This window comes from Aegilops tauschii, chromosome 5 (assembly GCF_002575655.3).
Source record: "Aegilops tauschii subsp. strangulata cultivar AL8/78 chromosome 5, Aet v6.0, whole genome shotgun sequence".
NCBI lineage: Eukaryota > Viridiplantae > Streptophyta > Magnoliopsida > Poales > Poaceae > Aegilops > Aegilops tauschii.
The window spans coordinates 381302780-381319092 of NC_053039.3; the positions used below are offsets into that span (position 1 = coordinate 381302780).

At 41.3% G+C, this 16313-nt stretch overlaps 1 protein-coding gene across 1 annotated transcript; it reads left to right on the forward strand.

The window, feature by feature from the left end:
* The first annotated feature begins 3054 nt into the window (after positions 1-3054).
* LOC141023440 (uncharacterized) lies at positions 3055-9000 on the forward strand. The gene is made up of 2 exons (XM_073500447.1): positions 3055-8800; positions 8891-9000. Exon 1 carries the CDS (start codon positions 5244-5246, stop codon positions 7179-7181), a length of 1938 nt encoding a protein of 645 aa, XP_073356548.1. The 5' UTR covers positions 3055-5243; the 3' UTR covers positions 7182-8800; positions 8891-9000.
* The last annotated feature ends 7313 nt before the right edge of the window (positions 9001-16313 follow it).

The following is a 16313-nucleotide window of genomic DNA, read 5'->3' on the forward strand; positions in this document are numbered from 1 at the left end:
TCGCGAGGTTCAACTTCATGTCCATCATCCACATCCTCAACATAAGGATCATTGATGTGTGGTGGAAGGTCTTCTTCTCCATCTTCCATTTGTTGAGGTTCATTGTCAATGATTGCACTTTCTTGTTCTTGCCCTTGGTGATGATCTTGTTCTTGATGTTTATCATGAAGAGGAACTTGATCATCATCTTGTACTTGGTCTACGGGTATTGGTTGAACAATAGGAGCTTGAGGTGGTATGGGTGTTGAAGTAGTTTGATGATGCATGAAGCTTCCATCTTCTTCATCATCATCATGAGGTTCTTGTTCCATTGGAAGAAGTGCACCAACACCCATGGTCAAGATATATTGAGAAGAATCTTCTTCACCTACATCACTTAGATCAACTTGCTCCCCATGGGAGCCATTAAATTCATCAAACACCACGTCACAAGTTTCTACAACACATCTATTGGATTTGTTGTAGACTCTATAGGCGTGAGAGTTTGATCCATAGCCAACAAATATGCCCTCAATGGTTTTGGATTGAAATTTTCCTAACCGTTCTCTTTTGTTGAGAATGAAACATCTGCACCCAAATACCCGAAAGTACTTGAAATTTTGCTTGTTCCCAGTTAGAAGCTCATATGGAGTCTTTTCCAATATAGTGCGGAGAAAGAGCCGGTTTGATGCATGGCATGCAGTGTTGACAGCCTCGGCCCAAAAACTATGTGGCGACTTGTATTCATCCAACATGGACCTTGCCATCTCCACAAGTGTGCGATTCTTCCTCTCTGCTACACCATTTTGTTGGGGGTGTATGGAGCTGAATATTGATGCTCAATCCCTTCATCACTAAGAAATTCTTCCAAGGTGTAGTTCTTGAACTCGGAGCCATTATCACTTCTTATTGCCAAGATTTCTTTGTCAAACTTGCGTTGTGCTTGCTTGGCAAAATCAATGAAGGTGATCTTCATATCGTCCTTGGACTTGAGAAAGAAGACCCATGTATATCTTGAGTAATCATCAACAATAACAAGTCCATACTTTTTCCTACCAAGACTATCCCATGAAGGAGGCCCAAAAAGATCCATATGAAGGAGCTCCAAAGGCCTTGAAGTAGACACAATATTCTTGGGTGGGTGCTTTGATTGATGTTGCTTCCCGGCTATGCATGCACTACACACACGATCTTTCTCAAAAGAGACATTTGTTAGTCCAAGGATGTGATTACCCTTTAAGAGATCTTGAAGATTTCTCATGCCGACATGGGCTAGCCGTCGATGCCATAGCCACCCCTTGTCGGCCTTGGCCATTAGACAAGTTGCATGGAATGTGCTCTCTTTCGAGAAATCAATCGTGTAAAGGTTGCCATCCAACTCTCCAACAAAGGCCACTTAGAGAGTATCTCTCTTAAAGACATTCACATCCGTTAGTCCAAAGAGTGTATCATAACCAACAGAAGCCAATTGGCGAACATAGAGCAAATGGTATTTAAGGGATTGGACAAGCATGACATTTGCAAGAGACATGTCATTTGTGATAGCCACCTTGCCCAACCCGAGTACCTGTCCTTTTGATCCTCCACCAAACATATTGCTCATAAATGGTTGAATAGCTTCCATGAATTCGTAGAGCAACTTGCTATCTCCGGTCATATGATTGGTACATCCACTGTCAATCACCCATTTTACTCCACCGGAGAAAGCAACCTACACACAATTATGACTTAGTTAGAGGCACCCATTTGCAATGGGACCTCTCACGTTAGTCACAAGGGTCTTAGGGACCCAAATAGCATAAAACCGGAATGCATTTCGAGGACCAACAAACTTTGCATAAACCTCTCCATCCTTAGCCTTACGAAGTACATAGGATGGAGGCATGAATTCTTTTGGCTTGTTGAGAGTGGGCATGCCCCTCGTGGCCCTCCCACTAACAACCTTACCTTTCTCCTTGTGCCCTTGTCGTACAAAAGTTTCTTTTAGAGGAGTGGTGCACTTTTGAGAGGATGTCTTCTTCTTGTTGTGCTAGTGTCAAACCCGAGTCCCTCTTTGGCAAACACCTCATTGTGTTGGCTCAATACCTCATTAAGGTTCTTTTGCCCTTGAGCACACATCATGATCCCTTTCTCGATTTGAGCCTTGAGAAAGCGATTTTCCTCAAGAATAGATGCTAGATCACTACTAGAGTTAGTAGTACAAGCATCAACATTGATAATAGGAGAAGAGTAAGCCTTGGCTAGAGTTTCAAGATAAGTAAGCTTGAGTGTCTCAAAACTCTTTGTAAGAAGGGTGAGCTCTTCTTCCTTAGTCTTGAGGGACACAGATAGGAGCTCACAATCCTTAGAGAGAGAAGCATGAGACTTCACAAGCTTACTTTTATCATTCATCAACTCTTCGCACGAGTCAATAGCCTTTTTCAAGGAGGCAAGATCTTTAGTATGAACATCAATGTTCGCACAAATTTTTAAGCATAGTTCATCATTTCGTGCTTCCTCATATTGTACTTTCCGCTCAAGGATTTCATATTTTTCCTTTTCCTCAGTGACGAGGGTTTCGAGTTCCTTAATGGAGATGGTGTGCTTACTCGCCATCTCCATAAGCATACGAAACATAGTGAGCTTCTTTCCTTTAAGGGAGCACATGAACTTATTTAGTTTAGCAAGCGTAGGATCATCTATATCATCATCCTCATAACTATCCTCCGCATCAAGATACTCATCACTAGGACTAGGAGGAGTGAAAATAGGAGGGTTTGATCGTGGGGTTACCTTGACCTTGTCAGGAGAGTGTTGGTCCTCTCCATCTTCTACCATGGCCTTTGCCATGAGGCACTTGTGAGCGTTGCCCTTGTAATCCTTCATGTAGTTGTAGGTGACAACATCACCACTCTTGTTGACTAGCCTCAACGTGTTTTGAGAATCTTGAGCAACTCCGGCAACACCACTAACATCATCCGGATCGGATTCTTCTTGAGCAACCATTGTTTTCCCATCTCTCTTCTTGAGCTTGGAGTTCAAAGGATTTGGCAACTTCTTCTTGGGAAAGGTCTTGGGAAACCTTGGTTTATCCTCTCTCTTCTCATAAGGGAACTCGTTGGAGAAGTGGTTGGTTTCTTCACAGTTGTAGCATTTTCTTACTTTCTTCTTTTGAAATCTTCCCTTGATTTTTTCCGCGCTAAACTTATTGACAAAGAGAGCCATGTCTTCATATGAAGGGCCCTCATCGGATCCAATCTCATCACCATCTTCATCATCATCATCATCTTCTTTTTCTTCACTTTGCTCATCTTCACATACATGCTTGGCCTTCAATGCAAGATTGATCTTTGATGTTGGAGTACCATGCATGGCAAGATGTTTTGTGGCATTTACCTTTGACTCTTCAAATAGTTGGAAGGTGGATATGATGTCATCTGTAGTCATTTCCTTGAGGGATATTTAAATTAGTGCCCCTGGTTCCTTAGTTGTGCTCACTTTTCCCCACGCTCCAAACGTTTGCTCACTTTTCCCCTCTTCCTTAGCTGAAACTCTCACAAATGCTCATAGCGGGCGTTTGCCGTCTTGACCGTCCATTGCTGACGAGTGGGGCCAAGTCTTCGTCTGACTGTTGCTTGCTGACGGGTGGGACCGCAAGGAGACACGTATTGGGCAGCTTGTCTGAATCTGAAACAGATCTAGACAGGCCGCACTGCACCGCGCCGCCCCGCCCCCTCCGCCGGCGTCGTGCCGCGTCCACCGCAGTTGTTTCCTCCACCCTATGCCCCTATTCAGTTCATCGGTGACGCCGCGTCTCCGCCAGATATAGCCCACCTCCCCATCTGGGATTACATAGCGATGTTGAGTGAGGACGGCCGGAATGCAGTCGACTGTGGAGAGGATTGGGTCGAATCCGCGGCAGATAATTCATGGATTAAACCTGGGTAAGCATTGTTTCCTCTTGAATTGACGTTCTAAGTCGTATTGTAGGCCGTATTTGACTTCTGTTTGCTTGAATCGTTCGAATTTGTTCTTGATTTTACCCGGCTAACTGAAGCCTTTGTTTCCGTCAACAAAATAGGATTGATCCCGCGCTGGCTTTCCGGCTGGCGATTAGAATGGAAACTAGTGTGCTGCGTGGTACTAAACCGCATTTGATTTCATCGTTTTTCTATCCCAAAGTGGTAGAAACCAGCATATCTTTCAAAGATTTGCGAGCTGAGCTCCGAAACACCTATCCCTGGAGTGATGCCGATGCTGTTGAACTGAATTACTTCAGCAGTGACGAGCAAAGATTTCTCCCACTAACTTGCGACGATCATATGCCGTTGCTTTTTGCTGGGATTGCTGGCTACCGATTCGGTAAACTCCAAATCGATGTGCTTCAGCCACGCGCAGAACGGGCGAAGGGGAAGGGAGTTCAGACATCATATGTCTGTGCTAATAGCCAGCACCCCGGCACTCCTTGTAGGTCGACACCAAGTAAAGCAAGTGGTTCATGGAGCCACAACATGCCTGCTGCCAATTCTGGTTCCGATTCAGCTGCTGCTTCTCGTGTACCTTCTGCAGTTGGTGTAGAAGAAGATGCAGAACCTGACGAGGCAGTGCCTACAAATGATGATGAAGACGAGATGATGTTTCCTGAACTGGTCGATGTAGCCAGTCAGCAAGCAGTGGATGACGAATATATGGAGGAGCCCATCAGCCAAGCTAGGTTTGATGACACTGACGATGAAGAGAAGGTGGAGAACATGGACAACTTAATCGAGGATGAATACGATGGTGATGACATGCCAACAATTGAGTGGAACAGGGAAAAACCTGAGCTTAGTGTAGGTACCATTTTCCAATCAATGGTGGACTGTCGTAATGCAGTGACAACATGGTGCATTATATCTAAAAACACCTATAAGATTAAAAGGAGTGAGCCAGCAAGGTTCACAGTATTTTGTCCATATCCTAGGTGTAGGTGGAAGTTGCATGCATCTCGTATGAGAAAGAGCAAATATATTCAGGTAATCCAAGTTCAGTTAGTAATTTAGTTTCAGATCGTTGAGTAAGGTTTCTTAACTGTTTTTTTACCCTTTTATTTTGTTTTAGATAAATAAAAACCCACACAAGCACACCTGTCCACCTGGAGGGGGAGGGGGAAGGCCAAAACCAAGCTAGCAAAAACTAGGTGGGTGGCAGATGCTATATTGGATTGGCTGAGAGAAGAACCTGGACTTGGTCCAACAACACTCCATGGGAAGCTTTTTGAGAAGTACAAGATAGAAATTCCTTACATGAGAATTTTCAATGCTAGGGAAAAGGCTCTTGACAGAATTAATGGTCAATGGAATGACAGTTTTCAGCTGCTTTACACTTTCAAAGCTGAAGTGGAGATGGCAAGTCCAGGGAGTGTTGTAGAGATTGACAAGCATACAGTTCCATTCAAAAGAAAAGGGAAGTCATTTCAGAAGGAGTGCTTCAGAAGGGCTTTTGTTTGTTTCAAGGCTTGCTGGCAGGGGTTTCTAGATGGTTGCAGGCCCTATTTGGCTGTAGATGCTACACATTTGACTAGAAGATGGAGAGGACAGCTAGTAGCAGCTTCTGCAGTTGATGGACACAACTGGCTATTCCCAGTTGCATTTGGTGTGGTGGAGGCAGAGTCTGAGGAAAGTTGGGTCTGGTTTCAGCAGCAGTTGCGCAACATTATAGGCACACCCCCAGGTTTAGCTATACACACAGATGCTTGCAAGGGTTTAGAGAGTGCAGTGGAAATTGTATTCCCTGGAGTGGAGCATAGGGAATGTATGCGACACCTAGCGCATAATTTCAAAAAGAAGTTCAAAGGTAAAGTTTATGATGAGAACTTATGGCCAGCATCATACACATGCAGCAAAAGGAAGCATGAACACCATTTGAGAGTGTTGTATGCTCAAAATCCTCTTGTGAAGGAGTACATGGATGCACATCATGGTAAGGTGTGGTCAAGAAGCAAATTCAACGAAATCTGCAAAGTAGATTATGTGACCAGTAACCTTGCAGAATGCTTCAATTCAAAGTTCAAGTCAGTGAAAGGGCTCTTGTTGTGGCAAGCATTTGACAAGATGAGGCAAATGATCATGATAAAGATGGCTCTTCGCAAAAGAATTGCAGAAACACAATATGTTGGTCATCAAATGCTCCCATCACTGATTAAGGCATTGCACTTGAAGGCAAGAGGACTGAAGATGAAATGTATTCGATCTGGTACATATGAGGGAGAGGTTACCTATACTAACACTAAAAATAGGGTATGGAGGTATCCTGTGAACCTAAGTACTAGAGAATGTACTTGTAGGCAATGGCAGATCTGTGGGAAGCCATGCATACATGCCCTACATCTGATGACCGTTATCGGGGGTGCAGATGGTGAAGTTGATCAATATTGCTCTGAGTATTTCTCTGTTGCCAAATTTATGGCTGCTTATGCTGACAATGTGCCTGCACTATTGGGGAAAGATCAATGGAACATAGTAGATCCAGGGTTCAAACTCCACGCTCCTGTCATTACTAGACCACCAGGAAGACCAAGGAACCAGAGGATTAGAGCAGGTGAGGAGGGTCGTCTACCAAAGAAGCGTGCTTGCAAAAAATGTGGAGTTCTGGGGCATATTGCTAGGCTTTGTACCAATGCAGTGGATGCATCATTTGGAGAGGAGGAAAGATGGAAATCAGCCAATGCTGAGGAGAATGCAGCAGCAATGGAGACTGAAGATGCAGTGGAGAATGCAGCAGCAAATGAAGCAGTGGAGAATGCAGCAGCAAATGAAGCATCTTGGTATGTGTTTGCACCCTTTGTAGAATGCAGCTACCCTTTTGTTTGCATTTGTTGTCTTTTTTGCCTATGGCTTATAATTTTATTTACCAGCTCTAGGGAGAAAAGGCCAAGAGATGAAGAAGTAGAAGATTTTGAAACCATGGCCTTTGATGGTTTTGAAGCTATAAGAGAGGAAGAGGAGGGGGTAAATTTTCCAATTGTGCCTTTAAAGATTATTGATCCCATATATGACCGTCAAATGGTCGTCAAGTGCTCGGCAAGTGGAACTACTCCATCAGCACCTCCACAGGGAAAACCCCAAGTAAAGCCCAAGATCAAAAGGAACAAGAGTCTAAAAGAAAAGAGCATCTCAACTAGGGAAACCAGGAGCAAGACGATGAAGCCAGCTGCAAACACAAGGAGCAAGTCGAAAATTTGAATTAAGTTGTTGGGAAATGTTTGTGTTGTCAATTTGAGGGCGAGCCGATCGCTTAAAACTTGGTAGATTTGTATTAAGATGTTGGCATCTTAAAACTTGGTAGATTTGAGCTACTGTGAAAACTTATCAGTTGTAATAATGTTGCTTCTACTTTGGTTTCTTATTTGAGTCAGAATTCAAATTTCCATCAAAATTTGAATTTAAATCAATATTTTAATTTGGGCCAAAATTTGGATTCGAGCCAAAGTTGAAGTTGAACATTGGAGGTTCATTGCTCTATGTGGTGTATTTGATCGAGCATTTGAAGTCCAATATTCGTAGGTGAACAGTCCGAATGAGAAATGTGCTAGAAACGAGCTCGAAAGCTAGGGTAAACAGCCCTATTTGAAATCAAGTTTTTTTGACCTTGCCTAAATGAGGCATATATATTTTTATTAACACTTGTTCCATATATATATGGTAAAAACGAAGTCTCACTATTTATTGATTAATATTCATATTACTACATTTTTTTTGAAAAAATATGCTTTTAATTCAAAACCGTCAAATAACACGTTTTAGATATGAAAAAGAAAAAGTAAGTTCAGATCCTTCTTATTCACTCGAAAATGAAGCTATGGAGATTTTTCTGATTTTTTTGATTTTTTTCAAACCCTAAACCCTCTCTCCCTATTCTACGAACTCTGAACATGTTCATAGGTGATAGCTCATTTGTGTGAAGCCTTTTTTCATGAAAATGACCTACACCAAGTTTATATTTTTTCTCATAACCTTGTCACATATGACGGCTATGTGCGCAAGAATTACAACATTTTGATTTTTTTTGAATTTTTTAAAAACATTTGAACTTGATTTCGACAGATCACTTAAAAAATGATTTTTCAAAAAAACGCCCCTATAGCGAGTTTATATATTTTTATGGTAACTAGGTCTCATAAACGGACGAACTACGTTTGTTTTATATTTTTGCGATTTTTTCTAATTTAGTTATGGCCATTTGAAATCTGGTCAAACCCTAATAACCCCGTTGACTCGCTCATAACCCCGCAGAAATGCTCCAAACCCTAGCGTCGAACGTCCGTCGTCGGATCCTACCAAGCGCCAAACACCACCCGTCAGATGTGGGGCAGGCATGCGCGATCCGCGTGATGCATCCTGATTGGCTACTGCACTGTCCTTCTCGGGTTTTTACGATCTGCCCCACTTTACATATGAAATTGTATTTTTTGCACATGACCACCACATGTCAGTGTTAAGAGTTGGTTCAAATATTCAAACTGCAAAATACAATGTGGCAAATCGTCAATATAGCTTCCCCTTCTCCTCTTCTCCATCTAACAGACAAAGACATCGAGTAGATCTAGCAATTCCTCTGTTTCTTTCCCCATCTTCTCGTTCTTCTTCCTCTCGAGCAATTCCTCTATTTCTTCCTCTCGGGCGATATGTCGACCTCCTCGTCAGCCCCCCGTTCCACATGGCCGGTGTATGGTCCAGTGCCGATGACTCGATGCACTGACTGCCCACGGACTGCGCCACTGAAGCGGTTGACTTCGAAGGAGTAGAAGAATGGGAACTTTGGGCGCGAGTTCGTCAAATGTGAGAGCAAGCTGGAGGGGCAGGTTAGATCTGAGTTTTCCTCGCATCCTTTATCTCTAATTTCTCAAAAAATCTGTCAGATTTGGATTTAGATTACATGATTTCATTTTCAGATCGTGAAGAAATGCCACCATTTCGAGTGGATGGATGATTACATCCAGAGGCTTCAAGGGTTGGGCTTGCTGGATTCGAGGGGGAATGCAATCCGCGAGTTCAATCTGCCCCATGACAGTGCCGCTCCAGCAGCAGCAGCATGTCTGGAATACCCGACGGTGGTAGATGTTGAACTGAAGACGGAATTGAAGAAGATGAACAAGAACTTCAAGCAGCTGATTGAGTTGAAGAACCAATCCAATCTGATAGCTTTAGGAATACTTGCTCTAGGAATTTTTTACTTGATGGCCATCTCTCGTTAGAGATGTTTGTCTACTGTTGTTGCCACTATTTAGCAATCCAAGTCTGTTTATCTCAAATGCAACTCTGTTTAGTGCAACTTTCGATCTCTGAATGTATGCAATTTACTGTTAAGTTTCGACACTTTCAGTTTCGGCAGAAGACAACTACCAGTTCAGTGATAGGATTATTTTGTTAGCTAATAACCTCGAGTGTTGGATCATACCCTAGCTCGTCAGATGACAGTAAGCAGTACTTGAGCATCACAAGGGATATACATCAAGTTCATCTCTTCTCTCTCGCACTTGCTAAACTTTTGTCCTCGAGTTCGTCAGTTCTGCTAGAAAAAAACCTAGTTCGCGGGCCCAAAGAGAATCAAGCTGCAATAGGCCCACAAAGGATAAATGAGGCCCAGAAACAAGCGATGTTTCTTTTTTTGTTTAGGAATGATTGCTTTGTTCTTTTTTGTTTCTGATTGCTTTTTTCATTAATTTGATTGCCCAATCTCTTCTATCTCATTGAGGATTTTTTTTGCTTTCCTTTATGGGTCCCTTCATTTTTTAGAATCAAAGTATTTGCAAACCGCAGTATTATTATGCCTAGCGAACCAATACTTCATGATTGGAAAAAGAGGTCCAACCCTCTTTTTTATATACTTCAAACATAGTGTAGTTTTCTACATATTAAAGTATATAAAACTACACTTTTGACTAAAGCCAAACATCTCAAAGTATTTGATACTTCAATATTTCTGAAAACCAAAGTATTCTTGGAATACCTAAAAAATACAGAGCTCTCAAACCAAAGCCGTGTACAAATGTACAATATGTTCTTATTTTTAGAAGGCATCTATAAACACATCATTTTTAGTTAGTTTGGTTAATTTTTCCCACGCCAATTAGCCGTGTCTAAACTTGGGACAAACAAAATACAAACATAACAAAGCATTAATATAACACACACAACTTAACTTAGATAGGGTTGCTAGGGCAACATAAGTTCTTACATATAACACGACACCGATAGATAATAATAATTAACCTTACATAGATAGGGTAGCTAGGCCGGGCAACACACACACCAAACTCACACTACATAGTAGATAGGGTAGCTAGGGCAACACCGCCATGTCTTCACCGATGTCTTCACCTTAACCGCCGGCTTCACCGTCTTCTTCGCCGCCGGCTTCAATACTGCTCCTCCTCAAGGCCGTTGTCGCCGAGGTAGTACGGGAGGCTATGCATGCGGTTGCGAGCGGGGAAGATGCTCTCGAAGTCGGTGAAGATGTTATAGGTGGTGAATGCGATGAACTCGCACCCACACCAATACACCTTGCCGAGTAGGTAGTAGGCATCGAACCTGTTGGTCAAGTGGACGACGAGCCCTACCACTGGAGCGTTGGCGTGGGGACGCTGCTCCACGAGGTTGAACATGGGCGGCGAGCCCGCCGGGAGGTGGTGGAAGCCCGCACGGAGGAACCCCCGTGCAAGCTCAGTGCTACCCCTACAGCGTGAGAACGCCCACACGCGGAGCGATGCCTCGACGACGACGTTGGTGGGGTAGCGCCATTCCGTCACGGTGGGCGGCTCTTGGAACATCGGCCCATTGTACTGCATCTTGAACGCTTCGCTGAGTGGAACGGCTTTGGCTTTTGGGGGAAGAAGAGAAGTGGGAGGCGCAGATGGATCTGTAGAAGAAGAGGCAATGAAGGGCAGTTTAAATAGCCGGGGGAGACGAAGTGGGTACACGCGCAAACGGCATAGATCGTGACTCAGTGCGTGCGTGAACCGATGCGATCATCAATGTGTGAACGTGAATCAATGTGAACGTGCTTTGCGTGCTCTGCGTTGGCGGCTGCATGCCTCCCCCTTCTGCGTGCTCTGCATTGGCGGCTGCCTGCCTCCCACAACTGAATCGAGCGGCAGCCGTGCGGCATGAACTGATGCCTCGACATATGGACGCGAGCGTGCGTGCAGCCTGCCCCTTCTGCCACCGGCACGTATGCCTGCGACGCGTGAAACGACGCTGCAGAGCGACTGAATCCACCGGCAACCGTGCGACACAGATCGATGCGTGTGTGTCGGCGTGCATGCATGCGTTTAGGTCTAGGTCACTAGATGCATGCGTGGCGGTGTTCGCATGCATAGCAGGCTACATCGATGCCAAAGCCAGGCATGCATAGCAGGCTGCATCTATCGATAGAAGGCTTTTTTAATTTATTACCAACAAACTAACGGGCCCGTCCTATGAACACAAACACGGCCCAACCAGTGAAGCCACAACCACAGTCAACAGAGTCCAACGTGGCCCCACAAGTCAGTTAACGGCCAAGACGACAAACGTCTGTTATGAACATTTGTGAGAGTCTCAGCTAAGGGAGTGGGGAAAAGTGAGCAAAAGTTTGAAGCGTGGGGAAAACTGAGCACAACTAAGGAATTGGGGGCACAGATGGAATAAGCCCAAAGGATTTTGGATGCACAAGTAGTGATCATACTTAGTGCAAATGAAGGCTAGCAAAAGATTGAGAAGCATCCAACCAAGAAACGAAAAATCTCATAAGCGAGCATTAAGCATAACTAACACCGAATAATGGACCACAAGTAGGATGCAATTTCATTGCATAACTATTGACTTTCGTGCTTGCATAGGGAATCACAAACCTTAACACCAATATTCTTACTAAAGCATAAGTACTCATCAACATGACTCACATATCATATCATCATATCTCAAAACTATTACAAAGAATCAAGTTTATTTTGTTCAATAATCTTCATGAATTTTTTTATTATATCCTCCTTGGATATCTATCACTTTGGGACTAGTTTCATATGTTGCTTTTAATAAGCTCAAACAAATATAAGTGAAGAACATGAGCAATCATATTATTCTTCTCTCAAAATAATCTAAGTGAAGCAAGAGATAATTTCTTAAAAAATTTACTAACTCTCAAATAAATCTAAGTGAAGCATGAGAGCATTTCTTGAAAAATAACAAAGCACACCGTGCTCAAAAAGATACAAGTGAAGCACTAGAACAATTCCATAGCTAATAAAGATTTAAGTGAACCATAGAGAACAATTCTAACAAGTCATAGCATAATTTTGCCTCTCCCAAATAGGTGTGTCCAAGAAGGATTCATGACTTAAAATAAAAGGCAAAATAAGCAAGACTCATATCATACAATATGCTCCAAGCAAAACTCATAATATGTGACGAATAAAAATATAGTTCAGAGTAAAATACTGATGGTTGTTAGAAGAAAGAGGGGATGCCACTCGGGCATCCCCAAGCTTAGTTGCTTGCTTCTCTTTGGATAATAGCTTGGGATGCCATGGGCATCCCCAAGTTTAGGCTCTTCTTACTCCTTATTCCTTCATCCATCGTAATGTCATCCAAAACTTGAAAATTTCAATCACACAAAATTCAACAAAACCTTTGTGAGATCCGTTAGTATAAGAAAGCAAATCACTACTATAAGTACTGTTGCAAACCCATTCATATTTTATTTTTGCATTATATCTACTGTATTTCAACTTTTTCTATGGCAAAAACTCTTCAAAGATAACCATAGAATCATCAAAACAAGCACACAACGCAAAGAAAACAGAATCTCTCAAAAACAGAATAGTCTGTAGCAATCTGGATATTTCGAATACTTACGTAACTCCAAAAATTCTGAAAAATTAGGAACACGTGAGCAATTGGTATATTAATCTTCTGCATACAGAATTGGTATTTTATCACGCCTCTGTTAAAAATGAGAATTATTTTCCTGAGCACAAATGTTTCTGTTTTTCAGCAAGATCAAATCAACCATCACCCAACATGATCCCAAAGGCTTTGCTTGGCACAAACACTAACTAAAACACAAAAACACAATCATAACAGTAGAATAATTGTGCAAACACTCAAGAACAGAAAGCAAAAGTAAAAAATAAATTTTATTCATTGGGTTGCCTCCCAACAAGTGTTGTCGTTTTACGCCCCTAGCTAGGCATAACGCAAGGATCTAAGGATTGTCATATTTGTTTCTAGATCCATATGATGCCCTCATGATTGATTCATATGGTGACCTAATTATTGTTCTAGGGAAGTGTTCCATACCCTTCCTTAGTGGAAATTGAAATTTAATATTGCCTTCTTTCATATCAATCACGACACCAATAGTACGTAAAAACGTTCTACCAATAATAATTGGACAAGATGGATTGCAATCAATATCAAGGACAATAAAATCTATGGGCACATAATTCCTATTTGCAAGAATAAGAACATCATTAATTCTTCCCATAGGCTTTTTAATAATAGAATCTGCCAAGTTCAAATTTAGAGAACATTCTTCAATATCGATAAGACCAAGCACATCACATAGAGATTTCAGAATTGTAGAAACACTAGCACCCAAGTCAAATAAAGCAAAACACTAATAATTTTTAATTTTGACTTTGATAGTAGGTTCCCATTCATCATGTAATTTTCTAGGAATTGAAACTTCTAATTCCGATTTTTCTTCTAAAGCTTTCATCATAGCATCAACAATATTTTAGTAAAAGCTTTATTTTCTTCATAAGCATGGGGTAAATTTGTCATGGATTGCGACAAAGAAATACAATAAATGAAAGAGCAACTATCGTAATTAAAGTCTTTGTAATCCAAAAGAGTGGACACATCACTAGTTAAAGTTTTCACCTCTTCAAACCCACTTTTATGAATTTTCTCAACAAGATTTTCACCCTCCGAATTATCGGGACACCTTCTAACTAAAGTTGACTCTTCTTTAGTCCATTTTTCATCAATATTAATTTTACTAAAAAAGGAATCAATATAAGAAACACCAATCATTTTAAGATCTTCATCACTTTTATGAAAGCAATCACTAGAAAATGCTTTTTCTAAAAATTCTCTTCTAGCTCTAAGCATACTGGTTCTTCTCTTACTTTCATCCATAGAAACATAAAGAGCCTTAATTGATTCCTCAACCTTAGGCACAAAAATTTTCATCTTGAGATTTTCTACATCATGAGAAATTCTATCAATACTTCTAGACACATCATCAATCTTATTCAGCTTTTCTTCTATTGTAGCATTGAAAACTTTTTGAGTATTGATAAATTCTTTCATATTATTCTCAAGATCAGAGGTTTTCCTATTATTATAAGAAGGATTACCATATTTATTAGAGGAATTACTAGAAAAAGGCCTAGGATTAAAATTACCTCTATAAGCATTGTTATTGAAATTGTTTTGCAAGATAAAATTCACATCTATGGAAACACTATTTTGCTCAATCAAAGTGGACAAAGGCACATCATTAAAATCAATAGGAGCACTTTTATTAGCAACCAATTTCATAAGAGCATCAACTTTTTCACTCAAGGAAGAAATTTCTTCAACCGAATTAACTTTTCTACTAGTAGGAGCTCTTTCGGTATGCCATTGTGAATAATTTGCCATAATATTATCAAGCAAATTTTTGGCTTCACCCAAAGTAATTTCCATAAAAGCACCACCCGCGCCGGAATCTAAAAGATTACGAGAAAAAAAATTCAACCCCGCATAAAAAATTTGTATGATCATCCAAAGCTTTAACCCATGAGTTGGGCAATTCCTTAGCATCAATTTCATCCTTTCCCAAGATTGTGCAAAATGCTCATGTTCAAGTTGCTTGAAACTCATGATCTGAGTTCTAAGGGAAATAATTTCCACGGGCGGAAAATACTTAGTAATAAAAGCATCCTTGCACTTATCCCAAGAATCCATACTATTGCGAGGAAAAGAAGAAAAACAAATTTTTGTACGATCTCGCAAAGAATACAGAAATAATTTCAACTTCACAACATCGTTGTCCACATCTTTTTTATTTTTCATATCGCATAATTCCACGAATGTGTTAAGATGGGACGCGACATCCTCATTCGGAGTACCGGAAAATTGATCTTTCATAACAAGATTCAGCAATGCGGTATTAATATCACAAGACCCCGCACTAGTGGCGGAAGGAGAAATCGGAGTGCTAATAAAATCATTGTTGTTGGTATTGAAGAAATCACATAACTTGGTGTTCTCTTGAGTCATTGTGACTACGCAACAAGATTGCACTCAAAAACAGATCCGGCAAGAAAACGGCAAACGAAAAAGAGGGTGAATAAAGCGGCAAATTTTTGGGAAGTGGGGGAGAGGAAAATGGGAGGCAAATGGCAAATAATGTAAATTGCAAGGAGATGAGATTTGTGATTAGGAACCTGGTATACGTTGATGATGTCTCCCCGGCAATGGTGCCAGAAATTCCTTTTGATGTTTGCTTGAACTACGTCGGTATTTCCCCAAAGAGGAAGGGATGATGCAGCACAACAACGGTAGGTATTTCCCTCAGTGATGAGACCAAGATTATCGAACCAGTAGGAGAACCACGCAACACCACGTAAATAGCTCCTGCACACAAAGAACAAATACTTGCAACCCGACGTAAGAGAGGGGTTGTCAATCCCTCACGGGTAAAAAGATAGATAAATTTGTAGTAGATTGGATAAATAGATCTCGCGGGAACGCGAGATAAAATAAATAAATAAAAATTGCAGCAAGGTATTTTTGTATTTTTTATTAATAGATATGAAAATAAAAGCAAATAAAAATAGACCGCGAAGGCAAATATAATAAATAAGAGACCCGGGGGCCGTAATTTCACTAGTGGCTCCTCTCGAGAAAAATAGCATACGGTGGGTAAACAAATTACTGTTGGGCAATTGATAAAACTTCAAATAATCATGACAATATGCAGGCAATGATCATTATATAGGCATCACATCCAAGATTAGTAGACCGACACCTGCCCGCATCTACTACTATTACTCCACACATTGACCGCTATCCAGCATACATCTAGTGTATTAAGTTCATGGAGAAATGGAGTAATGAAATAAGAACAATGACATGATGTAGACAAGATCTATTTATGTAGAAATAGAGAGGTTCGCGAACGTGAGCCGAACCTCGAACCACCAAGGGAAGCTCAAGTTCGGCCTTGTGAATGGCCGTCAAATGAATTTATGGTTCATGTACGTAATGCTGATCTTGAGGACTTCGTATCAGATAAGTGCCAACAATGCTATTACCCCACCGATTCCTTTGTGCGGAGGTTTG

What these genes read in the sequence shown, in the direction of transcription:
- LOC141023440 (XM_073500447.1), top strand. Translation starts at nt 5,244, where the DNA reads ATGAGAATTTTCAATGCTAGGGAAAAGGCTCTTGACAGAATTAATGGT.